At 47.1% G+C, this 21,278-nt stretch overlaps 2 protein-coding genes and 1 long non-coding RNA gene across 18 annotated transcripts; 1 reads left to right on the forward strand and 2 right to left on the reverse strand.

Annotated features, from left to right (window-relative positions):
* Positions 1 to 1,652: 1,652 nt before the first annotated feature.
* Positions 1,653 to 5,217, reverse strand: LOC136533852 (probable protein phosphatase 2C 33). The gene is made up of 7 exons (XM_066526362.1): positions 4,735 to 5,217; positions 4,446 to 4,617; positions 4,149 to 4,366; positions 3,944 to 4,051; positions 3,706 to 3,831; positions 3,375 to 3,607; positions 1,653 to 2,381 (listed from the first exon to the last, which is right to left on the reverse strand). Exons 1-7 carry the CDS (start codon positions 4,942 to 4,944, stop codon positions 2,159 to 2,161), a joined length of 1,290 nt encoding a protein of 429 aa, XP_066382459.1. The 5' UTR covers positions 4,945 to 5,217; the 3' UTR covers positions 1,653 to 2,158.
* Positions 5,218 to 8,211: 2,994 nt separating this feature from the next.
* Positions 8,212 to 14,368, forward strand: LOC136533853 (uncharacterized). 14 transcript variants are annotated; one of them, XM_066526369.1, is made up of 10 exons: positions 8,212 to 8,701; positions 9,291 to 9,414; positions 9,802 to 9,894; positions 9,967 to 10,121; positions 10,191 to 10,322; positions 10,400 to 10,502; positions 10,586 to 10,677; positions 12,532 to 12,611; positions 13,299 to 13,936; positions 14,037 to 14,368. In XM_066526369.1, the coding sequence occupies exons 2-6, from the start codon at positions 9,360 to 9,362 to the stop codon at positions 10,484 to 10,486; spliced, it is 522 nt and encodes a 173-aa protein (XP_066382466.1). In that variant the 5' UTR covers positions 8,212 to 8,701; positions 9,291 to 9,359; the 3' UTR covers positions 10,487 to 10,502; positions 10,586 to 10,677; positions 12,532 to 12,611; positions 13,299 to 13,936; positions 14,037 to 14,368. The 14 variants fall into 14 exon arrangements, with proteins under 14 accessions (XP_066382466.1, XP_066382468.1, XP_066382471.1 ...); XM_066526371.1 differs by having other exon boundaries at positions 13,370 to 13,936; XM_066526374.1 differs by having other exon boundaries at positions 13,816 to 13,936.
* A 2,785-nt stretch (positions 14,369 to 17,153) lies between these two features.
* On the reverse strand, positions 17,154 to 20,648 carry LOC136533854 (uncharacterized). Of its 3 annotated transcripts, none has more exons than XR_010778588.1 (4): positions 19,955 to 20,648; positions 19,771 to 19,867; positions 17,438 to 19,238; positions 17,154 to 17,195 (listed from the first exon to the last, which is right to left on the reverse strand). It is a non-coding gene; the product is annotated as an uncharacterized lncRNA (long non-coding RNA). The 3 variants fall into 3 exon arrangements; XR_010778589.1 differs by lacking the exon at positions 17,154 to 17,195 and having other exon boundaries at positions 17,202 to 18,893; positions 19,030 to 19,238; XR_010778587.1 differs by lacking the exon at positions 17,154 to 17,195 and having other exon boundaries at positions 17,202 to 19,238.
* Positions 20,649 to 21,278: the final 630 nt, after the last annotated feature.

A 21,278-nucleotide genomic window follows, 5' to 3' on the forward strand; every position in this document is an offset into this window, starting at 1 on the left:
ACGCGTCTCCCTCCTCTCCCAACTCCACGCCGTCCGCGCCGTGTCAACGAGCCGCCCTTTGTCCTGGGCGGCGGCTCACGGAGACACGTCTCGGACGCCAGCGATGGCGATCGTCGGGACGACTCCTTGGTCCAGCGCGGCAGAGCCCAGTGCGACGGCGGACACCACAGGACGTCGTCCCTGCATCAGCAGCAGCACCAGCAGCATTTTTGGTACCTTGTGCTGGACGACATGGAGAAAGGGTGCAGCGTCCACAAGCTGGACATAGACGCCGCCGACGACGACGATGACAACGTTGTTGGGCGCCTCCCCGGGCCTCCTGTATTCCGCATGCAGTATCCGACTTTCGGTGATTACGACCACGACCCGTACGTCGCGGTCCTGGGCAGCAACATCATCGGCATAGGCACCGGAAGCGAAGAGACCTTCGTCCGCTGTGACGCCATCACCGTGGCTTTCGACCTAAAGACGGCGGCGCTGACCATACTGCATGGCGTACCGACTGAGATGCGTGACTGCTATTTCGATCTCGCCGTGGCCGCGGGCAACAAACTTTGGCTCTTCCAAGGCCAGGGACGCGGCATGCACTGCCACGAGCAAGAAGAGGAGGAGGATACCCAACCCATGGTGGCGGCGGCGGCAGCAAGGACGAGTCCTTGTACTCCAAACCGCGGTGGCGCTGGTCCGACCACGCCGTCCCTGACATGGATGGCATCTGCGCTCACGCGCTGCACCCGGGGGGACGCGCCTTCTTCGTGTCGTCCCTTTACGTGTACAACCACGCCGACGGCCACCGGGCCTGGGCCACGGTTACCTTCTCCTACGACACGGAGCGCGGCGAGTGGACGCACCATGGCGACTGGTAGCTGCCGTTCCAAGGCCAGGCACACCACGACCGCGACCTGGCCGCATGGATCGGCCTCCACTTCCACTTTGAACGTGGCAGATACAACGCCTTGGACACGGACGGCTACCTCTGCTGCTGCGACGTTCCGCTGCCGGCGCTGGGTCCGCCGCCGCCCTGGAAGCTCAACAAGGAGAAGCTGTTCGTCGTGGACCTAGAGCGGCACATTGAGGCGAAGCTCGTGTCCATGGGTGGCGGCGGCAACTTCTGCCTTGTCGAGATCCTGACGCGCGAGGGGGTCGACAGGAAAGGATGCCTCGGCGATGGAGACAAATGCGTGCTTCGCCTCACCATCTTTCGCGTCAAGTATGCGGACGACGACGGCGAGCTCACCGTCACAGCTCGCCGGCCTGCGGGCGAGTACAAGCTGTCCAAATATGACATGTTTGAGGCGCAGGCGTTCTGGATGTAAACAAGCCGTGCCGTTCCATGGTGATATGATGATCTCTGAAGAAGATGCCTTTTGAGCTGCTGCTCTCAACATTTCATTGCCTCTGCTGCTCCTGTTCAGGACATTGTACCCTTATAATAACCAGTTCTGTTCATTTGAGTACTAGGGACCAATACATCCATCTCTTCCAAAATTCAGCAGTTCTATTCCGACTGAACATTGCAAAGGCAATCTCTAGAAAAATTCAGCACTTCACCGCTTACCACAGCAGACAACACCAATCTGACCAATCAATTATACTCTGCATCAATAATCTGACCAATCAACTATTCAATAGCCAAATGCAAGAAAGGCATATCTGGAAGCCAATTCATCAATAACATGTCATTACACAAGGAGTATTTTACACATAAGTACATGTTTCGTACTTACTTCAATCCCACCAAAAATATGTTCCACGATTAATACAAAGAGAACCCTCAGTAGCTATTTTATAGAAGAATAAAAAAATCACAGGCAGCAATAGGCAGGTCAATTTTTCCCTGCACAAGGCACACTACAGGGTACATCAAAACTACAAGCTCTGTCATTTGAGCTATTTCCGCAACATCAAACTTTACCATATGGGTTGTACGTCAAGTTATTTGAGCTATTTCCACAACATTGAACTTTTCCATATGGGTTGTATGCAGGTAACAGACTAGTTAGCGCTCACCAGCCAAATATGTTTTGTACCGGGCTGGCAATACAGTAAGTTTCAGCAAACAATTATACTTGGATCCAGCAACTTGTTGTCCTCTCATTGCTTCTTTCCTCTGTGAAGCAGGCAGGCCGCAGGCTTGACTTAAACAGTCTAGATTGTTTCACCTGCATGCTGTAGAGCGGCTAGATCTTTTACCTTCCATTGCATCTTTCTTCTTCCGACAGTCCAAACAAAGATATGGAGCACCCCATGGAGCGTATGGGGAAGAGCAGTAACCACCTCCATTATCTGTCATCAAATCTTCGAATGGCTCTTGGTCCACTTGGCAGATTGCACAGCGAAAAGGTGGTGAAGCTGCTTTCAAGGACAAATTCCTACCCAACCTGCAACAGTAAGGCCTAGATGTTAATGGCACCATAGCATGGTAGAAGCCAGCAAACACAGAGGCATTACAGTTTAGCGGCCCTCGACCCAGGTACACAGGGTCATTTTCAATTCCACGGTCTAAAAACCTCTCACAAGTAGGATACCACGTTCCTCGACCCTGTAGACCCAGGAACTTTGTGACCATGGTTTAGCCTTTCTCAACAAAAAGCAGAGCAGCGATCCAAAGTAAGCATTTGAGAACCATCAATATTTTAGCAACAGGAGTCCAAAAGCATTCCTAAGTCCTAACCAAACTAGACAATAGTTCCCTAAACAAGAGTTTGTTCATCCCAGGTTTCGAGCTGAAACATTTAATGTTACATCTACATACTAGAGGCAATAGTTCAAAATGTAGGTCTGATAACATATATACCTGTGCCAATAATATATTGTAAAGCTGATGCAAAAAAGCAAAGAATCTACATTGTTAATCTTGTATAAATGTAGAGGAAAAGCGAAAAAAAGGAAAGGAAGATAACTTGTAAGATTGATACCCAGGTCATGGTAGCACACTAAGTTCAGCTAATCACTCTCGTCGTTTATGCAGAATACAAGTAAAACACCATCAGTGCTCTAGTTTTTTAAAAGAAAAAACTTGGCTGTATTTGAAAGGTCTAGATTAACCTTCTTTTCACTAAAATAGCTCAGAAATCTCAAATAAAATTGACAAGACATGTCAATGAAAGCTTCACTCAGCACGTATACAAGATAATGTAAATCAGTAATGGGAATAGGCTTAAAGGCAAAGCCCCTAGAAATAAAACAGCTGTCCAGATATGCTAAGAAACTAACAAGGTTCACCATGCCACACATTACATATGTTATATTAAAATCCCATATGAAAACGAGCTCAGTGAGTAGCACGAAAGAAAATGATACTGGTCTATGACCAAAAAAATTTAACACGGCGAATGCAGTGGAGGCGTGGAGCATTGGAACAGCAAGCATACCTTTCTTCTAACATTGCAGACCCTTCTTCAAATAACTCCTCCACAGAACCAATGGAGGCAGACTTGCCCCCAAGTTTTCCAACTGAACTATGCGACTTTCTACGAAAAAGTGACTTCAACTTGTTCTGATTTTTCTTTGGAGACAATTGCGGTGATGTCAAATGATCGGATGGGATAATGTCAACTACGACACAGGTGGTGTCATCCTTTAGCCCGCTTGTTTTCAGAGCTTGCTGCATGGACATAGCAATGGACATTGAAATTAGAAACTGAGCCAACTGTACCTGCACCATTCAGGGCCTCAAAGTAGTTCAGCTAAATGCTGAATTACCTTAACAACAAGCTTGGCTGCCAGTTCTGCAGGCAATCCTCTGCATGCTTGTGCAGCTGCTTCATTGGATAACGCATCCCATATGCCATCTGATGCTATTATCAGCCTTCCTCCGGTGTTTGATAGCTGAAGTTACAAAAATCACAAAGAAGCAACTTTGACAACTCAGCATAACATGCGCCACAGAAAAACTAAAGTGCAGAACTGCAGATCCCTGCATTTCGTAATTTATATCAACCTTGACTTGCTTGACATGTGGAATGGGCACAATGAACTCCCCAACATCCATGTCCCCAATGGATCTCGAAAGGCACAAGCCACCAGGCCAGCACCGGAGAGGACCGACCTAAACTCCCCAACATTCATGCAGCAATACATCATGCTCTTAAGCAATTGATTGAGGATAAGCAAGTTAGTTATTCACTCGAACTGAACTGGTTTACCTCCTGGCCACCGAAGAGATTGAGCCGACCTACTTCGCCACCGCTGGCCGTGACGCGCTCCCTCTCCTCTGCATTCTCCTCCAGGCGGTGGTCCACGGTTAGCAGCTGCAACTCGCCGCCCTGCGTGTCCAGGATGCAGCGCGAGTCCCCCACCGACGCCACTGTGACCGTGAACCCATCGATGACCACAAGTGTCGCCGTGGTTCCAGACACCTCCCCTGAAAGAGGTAGTGACGTTGAGCTCCAATCTCGACTGCAAACGATACTGTACGTGATCGGGGTGGCAGTGGCACTCACCCTTGCGCTGGAAATCGATGTCGGCCTTGACAAAGCCGGCGACAAGCGCGCGGGGCAGCGCCTGAAGCCAGTCGTCACGGCCGATGTCCGGCGGCAGCGCGCTCATGACGTGCTCGAGCAGATGCTCCTTGCTGTAGACCGCCGCCGACACGCCGTTGTGGCCGTCGAACACCTGGCGCGCCAGATCCAAGCAGCGGAGAGGCGTCGGATCAGGGCGCAGCAGGAAGCAAGAGTGAGGATGATAGAGAGCAGCAGCGGAGAGGGAGGAGCGAGTGAGGGCGGTACGTACGGCGAAGACGGAGAACGCGGATGCGGGGTCCCCGGGGACGCGGAGGCAGTCGGGCTTGACGAGGAAGTAGTCCTCGCCGCGCTTGGCGAAGCCGGCGTGGCCGTAGCGCAGGGCCGGGCGCTCGGAGCCCCCCGCGCGGAGCTCGCGGCCGATGAGTGTGGCCAGGGGCAGCGCCGGCGGCAGGCGCCTCTCCCTCGCGGCGGTCGCCATCGCCGCCCGGTCCCGGTGGTCGCCTTCAGACTTTAGCTGGCACCAACCGCCTTGGGTTGGGTTAGGTCCTTGGAAGAAGACAATAGGCAGAGGCCACCATTCGTGGCGCGGAGGAAGGCCGCGGCGAGGTGCGGACGGCTGGGATCCGAGATTGCGCGGCTGGCGGTGCAAATCAGAGGGGATTGGTGTGCTCTCGGTAGCGGCCGGGGTTCCCTTCCCGGGAGAAGAGGAGAGGAGCAGAAGAGACCGAGAGACGGCAATGGAGCAGGACAAGGTCCCCTTCCTTTGCTTATAATTAGCTGGCGCATTGTGGGATGGGAGTGAGGGTAACAAATGGGATTTGAGGAACAACGAGGGTGTTCACAGAAAAATTACTCTACTGTACTATACTGGGTTAGCCTTGTTTAGATCGGGCCATAAATTTACTGAGTGTTATGTCGAATGTTATATGGGGTGGTCAATAGGAGTGCTGGGTATTAATAAAAAAATAAATTATAGAATTCATCAATAAACTACCGGTCAAATTTATTAGCCTGATTAATCTGTTATTAGCACATATATTACATTAGCATTTTATTGTCAAATTATAGATTAATTAGGCTTAAAAAATTATCTAATAAAGTAGTCGTAATTTATACAATTAGTTATTTTTTAATTTATATTTAATATTCTGTGCACGTGTCAAGCAATTCGATACGGCGTAAAGTTTCGACGAAGGACGTAAACAAATCTAGTTAACTGAGCCGAGCAGCGCAAAGCAAAGCGGAGCCCAGACCTGTTTGGTTAATAAACGGCCTGTTCGCTGGTTGGTTTTTGAGCTGGTTTGGGCTGGCTGGTGCTGGTTTGTTGTAAGAGAAAAATACTGTTGGCTGGCTGGTTTGGGCTGGCTGAAACCAACAAGCGAATAGGCTGAAAGTTAGTAGTGACAGTGATGTGGCAGGCCATCTCTGTCTGCACTTTACAGTGTAGTACTACAGGAGAGCAGAGTTGTCACTCATCTCACTCTCTTTTTTTTTCAAGAAGAAACGACGCAGGTAGTCACATTTGTTATATTTGGATGCTTGCAAAATACTATTATATCACGGCTTATGTAACGTGGTGAACATAATCATGTTTTAATTGGCTATTGTTAGCTAGCTAATGGTTATAACTCATTCTTAGCAGCCTCAAACTAGTCGTGTGATAATTTCATACAAGAACTGAGGCCCTATTTTCTTAACGAGTGTTGGCTCCGCTTCAATGAAATCCTGTCAAACACCAACTTAGAAGAATAATCTTCACAAGAGAAGCTCTAAAAGGGACGAATTGTTTTTTTTTTCTACTACAAAAGTAAAGTCTCGTAAATATGGTTTCTTCGCCTCCTCTGGCTCACTAGGTGAAGCCATTTGCAAACAATTCCTAGTAAATAGGACACAAAAGATAGGTGAAATCACCACCTCAAAAGCGTGCCAATTCATCATTCATTCATCGGATCCGAGGGAGAAAGCCATCAGAATCGCAGACAGACAGCTTTCTTTTTCTTTTCTTTTTGGTTGTTTTGTTTATAAAATGAATGAATAAATTAAGAGACGGTTAGCGAAGGAAGGAAAGGAAAGATTAATTAAGAAGCGGGACGCGTGAATTAGGTGAACAGAGCAGGATAATGGACGCGTCCTTGAATGAATCCTACATAGGGTGACACCAGTTGGCTAGCCTGTCATCAATCAACTTGATGATGAGCGAGCAATGCATGCGGTTCAGGTTGAGCATCCAAAACGTACAATTCGTGGAGGCTATCCGATCGAGTATGTTTATGTTCAGTCTGTTCGCTTGATTGTAAACGATCATAAATTTCTAGCTAGAATAGTATTTTTTTCTCACACCAAACCAGTCAACAATAATAATTCACGATCGTATATAATCGTTTTATCTGCCTGCCGGTGACACCAACGAACTCCTCATAACAGGTAGGTGGCTGTTGTTGGTTAGTGTGGGTTTCTGGGCTGATAAACTCTGATTTATTGTGAGAGAAAAATACTACTAACTGACTAATAAACTCTAACTGAAACGAATATATATATATATATCATCACTAAACTAGACTGCTCCTAATACTGATAGACAGAGTATCTTTACCTTACCCTTATTCCTATACTCTCTTTTTTTAACCCACAAGCGGCCACGTCGCCCCTTCTCCCTGCCCATTAGATTTCCAATCAATGGCCCGCAGAACATCACCTCCACCTCATACTTAAAGATGGCAACGGGGAATTCTCCGTCGGGTTCTGCCTACCCATCCCCATCCCCGTGGGGTCCAGATTTCCCCATCCTTGTCCCCGTGAAGACTCGCGGGGGACATTTTCTCCCCATTCCCGTCCCCGTGGGGAATTCATACCCAATGGGGATCCCCGTCCCCGCAATGAGATCCGAAAACAATCTACTAAATCAACAATCCAAAACTGAAAAATACTAGGAAAAACTCATCTTGCAATCAAACGAGATCGTAAAATACTTTACAAATTACAAGTCCCTTTAATAGATCCCACCTCACAACTCCCTAGATCTCACAAATGACAAATCAATAATGGTTCAACTTCAACACATTGACGTTGCTTTCCTGCAGAGCGAGCAGAGAGAAAGTAAAGAGAACTTGAGTATTCAGACCGAGGAAAGAAACCAGAGAATGATTGGGCAGCGTCCCTGGGCAGAGACCGAGTGCATGCAGTCATGCCGACCGGTGGCGCATGTCCTCTTCTGCTCTTCATGGCATGCATGGTGATGGCGACTGTGACTTAGGGGGTGAGGCTAGATGCGGGATGGACGAGGTGAGCTTGCGCAAGCTGGGCATCGCGTCTCGACAGTACCGCAAGAGGCGCTGCAGCACCGCGGCACTAGGCACAACGGTCGCATGAGTCGCGCATAGTAGCTGGCGACGACCGGCGGTGAGGATTCGTGTCCGCGCCTGGCGTGGATGCATGAATGCGGCAGCTGTGGGAGGGGTGGCCGAGTGGGGATACTACGAACTAGGGTTATGAATTTGGTTATATACTCCATGTGTTTGATAGACTTGGGCCGATTTGGGCTAAACTTTACAGCTCGCATACGGAGTATACTCCTTAACGGGGCGAGGATGCGGAGATCGGGTATGGGGGGTGGAGAACCATCTTCGTACCCACCAAACCCGACGAAGATAGATTTCCTCAAGTTTTCTTTCCCATGGAGAATAAAATCTCCCCATCCCTGTCCCTAATAGGGGAATTCCCCATGGGGAATGGTGGATCGGTTCCCGTTGCCATCTTTACTCGTACTTCCACACCTCACGTACGGTCAACAGGACTTCCGCCTCGCGAACCTTCTTCGCCGCTGCGACGCTCACGCCCCGGTGCCCTCCGCCGCTCGCTGTCCCGCGGCTTGCGTGCCCTCCGCGCCGCTCGCCACCCCTGCCAGCGTCGCCGTTGCTCCGGTCGTCCCCGCTGCGATGCCGCGCCGGCCGTCCCCATCGCCGGCTCCTTCCCCTCACCGCGACCTCCGCCTCCATCGGCGGACGCCGCCGGCTGCTGACGCCCGCGCCACCACCGACAGCCGCGGACACCTGCCCGTCCGGATCCTTCCGCTGCCGTCTCCGCTTCGTCGTCGCGGCCATAGACGGCGGGATGTAACTGCCGGAAACCTCAGACAACAGGTGTCCGCCGCCGCCGCCGTCCTTCTCCACCGGCTTCACGGCCGCGCCAGCAGGACGGGCAGCCCTGCTCCGCGTTCTTCCTCCTCCCCATACACGGTAAGGCCTTGAATCCCTGTTCTCTTTCCTCTTTCACCTTTCTGTCTTCTGCCTTTCCATCGCTCGATGGAATGCCAAACCAAACAAAAAAAATGAACGGAGAAAAAGATGCTGCCTATACAGCCGTCACCTGCACAACCAAACTTTCAGTGTGTCAGTGTGCAATTAATCCTTGCATATTTTTCCTACTTCCGTCATTACTTTGATTCGTATGTCTTCGATATTCTAGGTTACATCTTCACTACGAAGAGCTCCACATTTTCCACAAGAAGGAAAGAACATAGTATGACATTATGTTTCCAATTTGTCTAATGAAAAAAGACTCTTGGGGTCTTGGTACAAATAACGTATGATTAAAAAATTGTAAGATTTGTTAGTGTTACATTATATATTATATAATGAGTTCCTGCCAGAAATGTGGATCTTCCTTCGAGCCTTTTAGGCAGTTCAAAATTTGTCATGAAATCTGTCTTCTCATGTGCTTGGTATAGCACACTTCATAGGTCTCTCTTGTCTCTTCAAGAACAAAATTTCCTCTAATATACATGTTCCTGTTAATTAATTCTATCATATTCTTCTAAATGAGCAGGACTGCTGAGTCTCGGTCGGTGCCTATGTCTCCTCCCCCTCACACTACAACCTCAATCCTTAGCTGTCCATGCTCAACAGATCTTCATATTCAACAGAGATGGCATCAACTGTGAAACCAGCTGGTGAGTAGTCAGCACTTTACTTCTGTCAGTTAACCCTTAGTCCTCTACATTTACCAGTTATAGTTTCTAGATAGGACACAAAAAAGGGAAGCCTCTGACCTGCCATATAGATATTTTCCTACTGATTTTGTTCCCTCTGAATACTTTTCAATCCCTGCTCAACACCTAGACGTAAACCAGTTCTATCTTCCTTTGCAACCAATTTCACATGATCTAATGTCGCCATGCACCCTATTCCCCTAAATAGGTTACAGGGAGGCAGAGTTTGAATTTTTTTTGCATCAGTTCTAATAAGGCAGTACAGGTTTCATTCAAAGAGTTTGATGCTACCTTCTATAGTACTCTTAGTATTGATATGCAAATGTCATTTGCATGCACTATGTACAGGGTCTGCGCTGTTGGAGGCCATATCAGAGATGAAAATGATTCGAACGGAAATATGTTTACTGTTCCATCAAAGAAACATGCAGAGTTTAATAGGTCTCTTCATCCACTAGCTGTGAGAACAACCTGCTATTTCAAACACTCTATCAGATTGCTTACCCAGCACAGTTATAGATGCTGTTACAGATCTTGATAAGTTGAAGGATGTGGACTGGTGCACAGTTTTATATGAAAAACTGAAGACAAGTATTAATGATTGGAAGGAAGCTTCCAAGAGTGCTCCTAAGACTCGGACTGTCACGGGTTGTGTTTATTTGCTCCTAGTAAGTATCTTAGTTTCTCTTCTCGTTTTGTGTAGAGAGCCAATTATCTAACTGTAGAATTATGCATAGATTCTTTTTTTGGACTTCATCAAGAAGGCTAAAAATCTTGATCGTAATCCCCTTGATATCCCAAGAACATGTCAATATAGCCATGCCAAGATTAAGCAAGTGCTAGGTGACATGGAGTATGACAAATTCGATGTAAGTAAGATCAATTGTAATATGAACTTTGTAACATTTGAGTTTAAGCATTGGTATTAATCCTTGTCCCATTTCAGTTTAAGTGTTTGGAAAGATACTTGCTATGTAAACAGATAAATGATACTCGCCCAAGAGTCAGAGAAAGAGATGGATCTGATGGATGAGGATGGACGGCCCTATGTAAGTTGGCATGCCCCTTTTCATTTTAAGACCAGCGAGAGTTTGTGCAATGTTTTAATTCCCTCTATATTTGTATGATAAAGATAATAGAGGGCGTAGAGCTCTAGTATGAGATGGATCATGATGGAGATCAGCTTCAACATGATCAGTTTCCTCTGCATGCTGGTGAAGACAGGTAAAGAAGAGGTGGTCTCTGCGGTTTTCTAACTCTATGGATAGTGTCAGTGTTTCGTACAAGCACCGGCAAGTAAATTTATAGTAATGCGCGTTAGGCTCGGATGGTGCGCTAAAGGACACAAAATTTATACTGGTTCGGGCCGAATGTCCCTACGTCCAGTTTGTTGCTGCTCGTGTTATTAGCACCGTGAACGGTTTGTAGTAGGGGTATAAACGATCGATAGAGGGACTGGTCCCAAGTCTCTGACGGAAGGGTTGAAAGGAGGTCAAGAGCTTCGTAGCAGCTTGACTATGTGTGTGTTGTCTTGTTTGGTCAAAAGTCCGTCCCCTTGATGGGAGAAGCGTATCCCCTTTTATAAATGAAGGGGCTGGCTTTACAAGGACGAGGGCTTTACCTAATCTTGTGGCTCACGTCTACCCGGCCTGGTTCTTCATTCTGATGAGTGTGAAGGAAGATAAGTGCCTACAATACTGTCGATGTCTCTGTAGAATGTCAGGTTGATTACAGAATGCTGCCCTGCGCAGGGTATGGGCTATAGTACAGTGGTTTTGACTTATTAGCCTCTCTCAGCCTTGCTCCGCACGCCTTCTGGTTCCTGTGAGTCTTCGTCGGAGGGACGAGGGGTCGGGGTCCGGAGTAACGCCGTGGTCAAGGCCTTCTGACTCGGCAGACCTGAGGGGTTGGGAAGCGGGCGCCGCTCTCTCGGGCCCATAGCATGGTGACGGAATATCCGTCGTTCGTGGAGATAGCAAATCCTTTTCTGGAGCGTAGCGGTTGTCGTATATCTTCGTCGGGTTCCGTGTCCCAGGGCTGAAGGCGGCGCCTACAACTCTACAGGGCGAGGAGCACGCACCTGTACAACCTTTCGGGCTCTGCGGCGCCCGGAAGGGTCTAAAGCACCTGTCGCGTCATCCCCTAGCAGTACTTTTCCTGCCATGACGCAGGGTATGATCCTTGGAGCCATGGTTGACCCGAACGTCTTGTCTTGCCCTGTACCTATCATCTTGAGGGAACGGAGAGAAGTTGTCAGGTAAGATGAATCCAGTCTTTAGATATGGAGCAGGGTGAGGCTTGTTCCTTGCCGTCGGGCGAAACGGAGACCAATCCCTATCTCTTGGGCGAGACCGACCCTGCCCCTCCGGGGTCGGGCGAGGCGGAATCTATCCCTCAGCCCTCGGGCGAGACCGAGCCCGCCCTAAAGGCGTCGGGCGAGACGGAGATTAGCCCTGAGCCCTCGGGCGAGGCAGAGCCACCTCAAAGGCGTCGGGCGAGACGGAGTCTATCCCTCGGCCCTCGGGCGAGACCGAGCCCGCCCCAAAGGTGTCGGGCGAGACCGAGCCCGCCCCAAAGGCGTCGGGCGAGACGGAGACTAACCCTGAGCCCTCGGGCGAGGCAGAGCTATCTCAAAAGGCGTCGGGCGAGGCAGAACCAAACTCCTGTCATTCGAACAAGGGATGAAACGACGCTCTTATGCGTCCAGAAGTTTTTAACGTTCGGTGGTTATTGGTTCCACCTTCTAGGGTACCCCAGTATTAGGTCCTCGACAGATATTTTTATTAACCTCTCTTGAACTCTTCAGGTATGTTCTTACTCTCTACCAAGAGCATATTGTAGAAAGAACTAAAGACAATAAAACTGAATATATTGCGTCATGAAGTGCTAGAATCAGTTTATGTAGAATACTTCAAGCCACGCGGATATATGCACTCATCCATAATGTACTTACAATGTAAATTGTGGAACCGAGAGTGGAAGGATAAAGTTATTTTATCTTAAAAGGTAGTTGTAAGTACTTTTATTATTTTGTTTTTTTCCTTATCCATGATTTACATCTCTTTAATTTTCTTCTAGTATGAATTGTTAGACCCGAAGCTTGGAACAGTACGTTAGCTATGGAGCTTGGACCACAGAATCCAAAGCAAGCTAATTTGGTATGTTACTGATTTTCTTCTATTTTCTTTTTGTTATATAGTTTTTTTATATTGCTGAGTTTTATAATGGGATATTTGCCCCGTAGATATTTATCTCTATCGTTCATTTGAAACATTGGTTGTTGATCGTGGTCTCACGCATCAAGAGCACCATTTATATTTTTGATTCATTGCCTAGCGAGTACCGAGTGTCAGTGATTTCTAGTATTATATCGACACTGAAAAAGCAGTTGCAACAATCAACTGCTGGATCTGATTACAGCGCCGAAGTACTACAGGTTCAGCCACAAGAAAACACGTATTCTTCAGCTTTACCAAAATATTCTTTGTTGCTTCTGCTGCTTCCTCACTTTTGTGGTTGCTTTTTTTCAGCTATGATTGTGGTTTTTATGTGTTACTGTATATCAAAGAATTTGATAACACAGAGCAGATATGTGGAATTAACAAGGCAATTCAACAATTATAACAGTTATATTCCTACTTGGAAATCCCATAGAATTAATTATGAATTAAAATTGCAGGATATGGTGAAAAATGTCGCATAGAAAATTTCATAGACCTTCTCTGCCACTGTCTTAACAAAAGAGATACCGTTATAACTGAATATAATGATGGTGATGTTGAGTGCTTAAAAAATAGTTTCTCATATAACAATGCTGTTTTCAACACTACTCTTCACGAGGAAAGGGAAGATGATGCGTTGTTCGGAATGAGTGACAACCCTTTGTCTGTATCTGCATTCATGGAGGGAATCGTAGGCAATAAGTAAGCTCAGGATATAAAGACTCCGGGTGATGACCACAAGCAGGAAGACACCCAAACTCGAGGCATGGAGAGGGCTGCAGGAAGCTTATCAGTGAATGTTCTGGATGACTATAAGAAGGCTGCCTGTGGAGAAAATGCCGAGGCTAGAGGCAACAAGTTAAAGAATGCTGGTAAAGAAGAGCGGACTAGCCAAAATGCTAATATATATTGTAATAGGAGGAAGAGGCAGAAGCCAGTTTCCTCAGAAATGGTACCATCAGCTTGCGCGAGGCAACGACCACTTCCTAACTTGTCTATTAAAGCACGCGTGTGGCTTAAGGATGAAATACTTGAAGAGGTTTATAAGCTTGTCATTGAATTGTATGTTTCTGGAAACCTTATGATTATATTCTTATAAAACTTGTTATACTGATATGTGTCATGTTTTCAATTCGAAAAGTAAGGAACATGTTATATTGAGATTTGGAGAGATCTCAATGACTGGTTCTCATCTACATCGTCCTTGATTGCAAGTGTTCAATATTGTTTATAACAACAGCCCAACCGTTATGACACCTCAGGTACTTATAATGAAAAAATTGCATATTGTGATGCTTCCCGCGGGCCTTCCTGCTAGTTATTATATATGATTGGGCCTATGTATGCTGTTGCTATTTGCAGGCATGGAAATGGAAATATATGAATGAATGCATGAAGCTTCTTCAGGCCTTTCTCTTCGCCGCACGCAGAACCGCACAATCAAACCCTTATTAGAGCATTTTGTTTACTATACTCTCTCCTCCATTCCAAATCGTAGGACGTCTGATAACTTAGGGGGGGGAGAGAGAGAGAGAGAGTAGTATATATATGTACCTGCATTGTTGTTCATTTCCAGGTAGGTAGTGTGATCCCTGCCTGAATACAATACAATACATGTTAGTAACCTATTGAGACTATGTTTTTCAAACATTAGGCCTTTGGGGCCAATCAATCAATATAATTCCAGATGGGGGATCCTCTCCCCCTCGTGCGACTTATAAAAAAATACATTTTAGTAACTGAAAGTGCGTGTGTATACATTCGTTTTGAAAAAGAATAGAAACCATTGAACTTGGTTCTTGGAAACCTAAGAAAGCATTCGTAACAGCTGTTGCTACACTTACTGACACTGACCGGTGATACTAGACGGGAGTGTGATGACAGCATAGCAAAAAACTGTAGAGAAATCAAAGTTGGAGGCAGGCTGGAAACTGTGCAAATTTCTCTGTTGGGCATGCAATGGGCACCCCCAGCTGGAACTGGAAGGGAAGGGAAGGGACTAGTGCCAATTCAGACTTGAGAGTTGAGAGGAAGGAAGCCGGAATAATGGCACAGACAGCTTTGTTCGTGTAATGTTGAAGGTTAGTAGGTTAGTTGGATGGAACGCGTCAATTAGGTGGTGGTGAGGAGACGCTGACGGGAACGGGATTATCAGCCTCGATGTAATCCTGCGATCCGAGCTGAGCACCGTATCCAACTGAATTCGAGGTAATCATGTTATGTTATCTGCCTGCCTGCCTGCGATACCAACCAACAAACAGATACTGTAATGTAATGTAATGTAATGTGATAACAGGTGCCACGCGATATCAACTTACTCCAGGGCATCCACCATAAGCTTGCTATGATTGGGAGCTCGCGCTCGCATGGGAATGAAGGAACCAACCAACCAACGCAGAGGAAGCTTCAGGCTTGCTTCCTACTGTACTACGTACGTACAGTACTCTACAAGCAAGCAAGCAAATCTTCCTCTGCTTCCAAAATAAGCCCTTGTTTAGTTTCTATCTAAAACTTTATACCTTGTCACATCAAATGTTTGAACATTGGACACATGCATGGAGTATTAAATATAGACTAAAAAATAACTAATTGCATAGTTTGCAACTAATTTATGAGACGAATCTTTTAAGCCTAATTAATCCATAATCTGACAATAAAATGCTACAGAATTAATTAGGTTTAATAAATTCGTCTCGACGGATTTTTGTAATTTATTTTTTATTAATATCGGACACTCTCATATAACATCTATAGCATCTGACGTCCAAACCTTTAGCTGCTGGATCTAAACGAGGCCTAAATTAGGCCGCGTCTCGTCTCGCCATATCGTATCCATCTCGTTGCGGCGCGCGTGGCCGTCGGTTGACAGGCCGTTCGGTGGAGCAGAGGTGATCGCGCTCGTACAGCCCGATCCAACAAGGCCTGGCCGCCTGGGCTGGGCTGCCAAGTGCCAACGGCAGTAGCAGCGCCCAGTTCCTTCAGTCGACGCACCGAGCGGCCCGCGTCCAACCTCTAGCCGTTCTACTCCTCCTACTAGCGAGCGTGAGAAGTGGAGCCTTTTGTTGCCCCCCCCCCCCCCCCCCCCCCCCCCAAAAAAAAAAACGCGAATGGAAAATTGGAAATGGAATCTCCCAACGGTCGGTCTTTGATCGGACGGCTGAGGCGGCGGTCAAGACGTAGTGAGGGGTCATCATGGATGGAGGGAGGATGGCGTTGCAGATGAACCAAGCTGGCGGGGCGGCAAGAATCCCTGAGTCCCCTGAGCTCATTTATTCCTCACATCACACGTCGTGGTCACTGCGTCAGGCTGAGGCAGGCAGGCCATCTATAGCTATTTACCAGGCTCGTCTTCATTTCTGGCCTGGCTGCTCTCAATTTCCGCTGACGCTGAGCATCCAATCCATCCGGCCAGAGCCCACACACAGCCCGCCATTATCTCAGATCAGAAACCAGCTGAAATGGCGCCGTCGTACCGGCCCTGCTACGGCGCCGGCGAGGAGCAGCAGCGGAAGGTGAAGCCGGCGGGGAGGTGGTTGGCTGCGTGGAGCGTGCTGGGTCTGGGCGGCGACCCGGCGGAGATGAAGCGGCGGAGGCGGGTGGCCGGGTACAAGGCGTACGCGGTGGAGGGGAAGGTGAAGGCCTGCATCCGTAGGGGCCTCCGCTGGATGAAGGCCAAGTGCGAGCGCTGAGCCCTGAGCTAGTTGTTCCTTCCTTGTTCCGCCTCATTACATTCTGCCTTGCTTGTGTTTTCTTCTTCTGGCTTTGCCGTCTGCCTTAGCTTGAGTATCTATCTATCTAGCTGCTGTACTCCTGTGGACCATTTCCCTTTATTATTATCATCTTATTATGGGTAACAGATTAGATGTACTCCTATGTTCATGTGCATGTGCATGTGCATGGCGGTGGCGCGCTGGCTGGCAGGATTATGCTTTGCTTTTGCTTGCTTGTGTCCTCATGCATGGTGATTGGTGTTTGGTGATGGGTGCGGGTGCGTACAAGGTGAGCAAGCTACAGATGCTTTCCTTTGCTTCGCGTACGTACGACGCTCGTACGAGGGAGCTATACTAAAATTACTACATACTGTACTATAATAATGCAAGCTTTTAATTTGCATGACCTAGGCAAGGAGTGATTGTTGTTCACTGTTACTACTAGCATGTGGAAATGATATCTGTTGGCTGCTGCCTACGTCGATCGATCCGAGGAGCCAATCTTTATGTATCGGCCGGACAAGGGTTGTTCTGTGCGGCGTTTCGCCCGGCTCGCTGAATCGATCAGTGTATGTATGATGTACGTATAGCTGCACACCACTACAACATTTTAGGAGTGTTTTGCCAACAACTTGTCAACGCATCGATCTTAGCCCTAAGTGCCTGTTTGGTTCTATCGCCATACAAGGTTGCCTGCCAGACCCCGCAGGTCAGGCCATCAATTTCTTCGGTCACCTGACGATTAAGATCAACTAGCATGCAGGTTACATACATGAGCAGACACTATGGAGTAAACCTTGAATAGTAAGACCTGAATTAGAGAATAACAAATTAGAGGTGATTGATGGTAAAGGAAATTGAGCATAGCATATCACCTCAAATCCGTGGCCTACAATTCATGGAACAACCAAATGAGCAAACTAATTATTAAGATCAGGTAGCCAATTTTATACAATCGGGTGTTTATGTGCAGTGTGTATAAAGAAGAATGGATTTTGGCAACGATCTTATTCATTACAGGCAATGCTCTAAAGACCTACCATGGTTACGTACCAAGAGCTGTAGCGTCAATTGTGAGGGAGCAGGCCTATGTTTGTTTGTGTTGACTGAAGCGTTGAAGAGCAGGATATTTGCCAGCTTGCACACGTTAAATATCAATCCTGCACGAAGAGAGTATTATATATTTGGCAGCACCACAATACATTGCTATTGACGAAGTATTCACAAATAGTGCAGTGGTATATGTAATCTCAAGGATTAGACTATTTAATTAGTTCGCAGTTGACCTATTACTGAATTAAGAAGGCAAAGAAAATCATTTGCCTGAACTAAAGGCCTTTGCGGTTGCAGACTCGCATTACATCACCAGGGAAACCAAAAGGGATGACTATTTCATCATTGGATTATTGTTCCTGTGCTCTGGGAAATGCAATCTCTTTATACGTGGTTGCTGCGAACTAAAAAAACTTAAACTTATACGTGTAACACCAAAATGATAAGTAGAGTCTAAGCATGGAAGGGAATTACAGTAGTTAATCAGTTGCAGCATATGTATTTGAGGCTTAGTAGTTATGGTAAAGCATGAGGGCTAATCTGATGATGTTCTTTTTCTGCACTGAAATTAGCTAAACAATTTCTACAGTGAAGACGACATGAAGATAGAAGCAAACCTGTAAATAAAAAAAAGCTCATTAGGATATGTTTACTGACTCAATTTGGGAAACAGAGGAACATGTTTTTTACAAATGTAGGGGAAAACATAGTTTACGTATCAAAGTTGAAAATAAAAGTAAATGTTTGGGAAAAATAAGGTAAGCAACCTGGCATATTGTCAACTAACCCTACTCCAACTTCAAGTGCAGGAATATTCATAGACCCATTGAAATTGCAACTGTAAGAGGTCAGTGGCCACTCAGAAGTGTGAACTCATATAAACATAGAGCAGGTGCTAAAATCAACAAAAGGGGACATATGGTCCTGACAGCACCTACTATTTTCGGAAACATATAAAAACTCTGTAGACTATATTTGGATGACCCAAGAAATTGGGAAGGGAATTAAAAAAATGAAGATGCAAGTAGCAGCAAGACTTGAAACAGTGCCAGTGCGGGAGATCACAAAAGGCTGATCAGGTCAGCTTACTTTGAGAATGAGTGAAGCTACAATCAAGTGTTTCCTGTACAATGACGATGTGACCTGCAGGTTTAGGCTTCTTAAACACAGTTTTAATTTTGTGTAACGTGGAATCGGACATCACAACTTGCAAATAACGATTGAATGTGCACATGTCCAACAAAAAAACAGCTTTTGTACGGTATTTTGAAATGTTAAATAAGCATTTAGGTAAGAACAAATTACGCTTCACAGACACTGCTTTATAATTGTCAATCCCACGTCTGTAGACATAGTTGTGTAAAGGTTCAATCTTATCCCGGGCTGCAAAGAAGCCAAAGATCTTGGCATGTCCAGGCTGTGTGTGGTGATAGGCAGCAACTGTAATATCAATTAACTGCAGCAAGTTTGTAGGCTTGCAGTGACAATGTTCAGAGCAGTCAATGGTGTGGGCATTGATGATATTTGCAATTTACTAAAAGATGATGTGATAAATGAAAACAACTGGAATGGAATTAATAAAAAGGAGGCACCTCTTTCAGATTCATCATAGAGTTGATGCTGTCTACGAAACCAATGACAGCCTTTTATGACGCTAACAGGATAATCTTTGAATGAACAGAATAGGCTGAGTGGTGAATGGCCTCGAAGATGAATCCCTGGATATGTATATACTGTATCGGTCTGCTAAAAATGGTCACTGCTAAACCTTGGAAAATGGTCATCTGTAAAAGGGCCATCCCTGCATCCAAATTTTTGAAACAGTTAAATCAACAACAACAACAACAACAACAACAAAGCCTTTAAGTCCCAAACAAGTTGGGGTAGGCTAGAGTGACACAGTTAAATCAACCGAATAAAAATCCAGGATGTTAAGTTCAACTCCATGCACTTCTCATTAATGCTAAAGCTAAAATTAGTTTGTTAAGTAATGACAGGAAAAGGGTACCAAATAAATAATGGGCAGTCGACGAGCATAGAAGATTATGCATTTTCTCCTTTTGTCAGAAAACAATAATTTGTATTCTTATTGGCAATAGACTGAAATGAAATCACATATTCATATGTAGTATGATAAACAGACATGAACTATTTGCAGCATGGAAAAGTACGACATTGTAGGTGTTTTTCCTTGCAGTGTCACCCAATCAAGGAGCAGCCACCATAGTTTAGGTAGTACCCAAAATTAACACAAAGTAAAGGAGTAACCAAAAAATAAATACAAATGCACATATAATGAAGAAGCTCGATGGGGACGCTGGTGCTCCACTTGCCGTGCGAGAGGGCCTTAGGCGCTGCCGCTGCCACTGCAGGACTGACTGGCTCCAGCAGATGATTCAGTGATGGTTAATAACCAAAGATCTCTGTCCACTGCTAAAGGAAATGCAAGGCAGCAGTCAAATCTTTCGCAAACACACTCAATAATCGAGGAGAAACCAGGACTGCATCATATATTACCTCAAGAGCATTTCAGCGAACACATGGTGGCTGGTGTTCATGCCGACCTGGAAGGCAGCGTGAAAGGAGAGGCGAAGGTAGAGGGGACGTCCGACGAAGAGACGGAGGGTGACGCGAGGGAGAGGCGGAGTCGGCGCTAGACGGAGAACGGGACGGCGACCGTCGTCATGCGCAGCAGCGGCGGAGCGACCTCGGCAGGGGTGGGGCAATCGCGTCCGCGGCCACCGGCAGGGCTGGCCTGCAGCGCGGCGTGCCGGGAGCCGGCCACCGCCGGGCCTTGGTGCGGCTGCGGCACGCTCGGCTGCACGTCGCCGTGCCGGTGGGAGAGGGGGCGGCCACCGCCGGTGGGCTCTCGTGCGCCTGAGGCGCACAGCCGGGACGCCGCCGGCCCGGCCGCGTGCAACGCGAGGAGGCGGCCGCCGCGTTGGCCGCTCATGCGCCTGCGCAGCACAGCCGCGACGGCACCGGCCCGGAAGCGTGCAGCATGCGGAGGCGGCCGCCCTTTGGGGTTGTCGATGCGCCGAGCCGAAGCTTTGCTGTCCATCGGGAGGGACCGAGAAGGGGATAAGGCCGAGGGAAGCAGGAGGGGCGGCGCCGCGTGGGCGCGGGCGTGGCCGGCATCCGGTGTGGGGAGGCAGGGTCGGACTGCCTGGGATGGATCACTGTGGATGAACAGGTTTATGAGTCTGAGGAAAGGATGGGAATTGTGGTCACGATCACCAAAATTAGAGATCTTTATTATATTTATTTATTTATAGATAGATCGATATATGCATGGCGAGGAATCTGCCTGTGCCTGTCAAACCACCAGCCAAACACACTCTAACGCGCCGTTCGCTGGTCTGAAACTTGACTGAAATTGGCTGAAAAATACTGTTCCGACTGAATTGTTGTGAGAGAAAAACATTATTCCGGTTGAAAAAAGAAGCCAAATATGAAGTAAAGCGAACATGGCCTGAATACTTAAAATCGGACAGTGCATATGGACGTTGTCACAACTTCGGGCTAGGAGCGAATCAAACCCAGTGTCTCTCTTGCCTCCACCTCGCGGTCCTCTGAGCAGCAGACCCAGATTAGTGTGACGCAGGGGAATACCGTTGATGGGCCTTCTCGCCCCATATATGTCTACTATACCTCCTTGAACTACAACCATAGTCAGGTCTTCTTCTTGAACTTTAAAACCATACATCTTACCCCTTAAACTCTTGGAACCATTCAATTACCTCGTTGCCCTAGGTTTGAAGTGTTTTTGAAGGTGCTTGTCCCTTGTTTAGCTAAAAAAACAGGCAAATACTTGACAAGGTTTGTAAACCAAAAAAAATGT

Source organism: Miscanthus floridulus, unplaced genomic scaffold (assembly GCF_019320115.1).
Source record: "Miscanthus floridulus cultivar M001 unplaced genomic scaffold, ASM1932011v1 os_1265_1_2, whole genome shotgun sequence".
In the NCBI taxonomy this organism is placed as follows: domain Eukaryota; kingdom Viridiplantae; phylum Streptophyta; class Magnoliopsida; order Poales; family Poaceae; genus Miscanthus; species Miscanthus floridulus.

What these genes read in the sequence shown, in the direction of transcription:
- LOC136533853 (XM_066526363.1), top strand. Translation starts at nt 9,360, where the DNA reads ATGCTCAACAGATCTTCATATTCAACAGAGATGGCATCAACTGTGAAA. An exon ending in AAACATGCAGAGTTTAATAG is followed by an intron (nt 9,895 to 9,966) that starts GTCTCTTCATCC and finishes TACCCAGCACAG; the next exon opens with TTATAGATGCTGTTACAGAT. An exon ending in GTTGTGTTTATTTGCTCCTA is followed by an intron (nt 10,122 to 10,190) that starts GTAAGTATCTTA and finishes AATTATGCATAG; the next exon opens with ATTCTTTTTTTGGACTTCAT.
- LOC136533852 (XM_066526362.1), bottom strand. Translation starts at nt 4,944, where the DNA reads ATGGCGACCGCCGCGAGGGAGAGGCGCCTGCCGCCGGCGCTGCCCCTG. An exon ending in CACATGTCAAGCAAGTCAAG is followed by an intron (nt 3,832 to 3,943) that starts GTTGATATAAAT and finishes TTGTAACTTCAG; the next exon opens with CTATCAAACACCGGAGGAAG. An exon ending in CAGCCAAGCTTGTTGTTAAG is followed by an intron (nt 3,608 to 3,705) that starts GTAATTCAGCAT and finishes ATGTCCATGCAG; the next exon opens with CAAGCTCTGAAAACAAGCGG.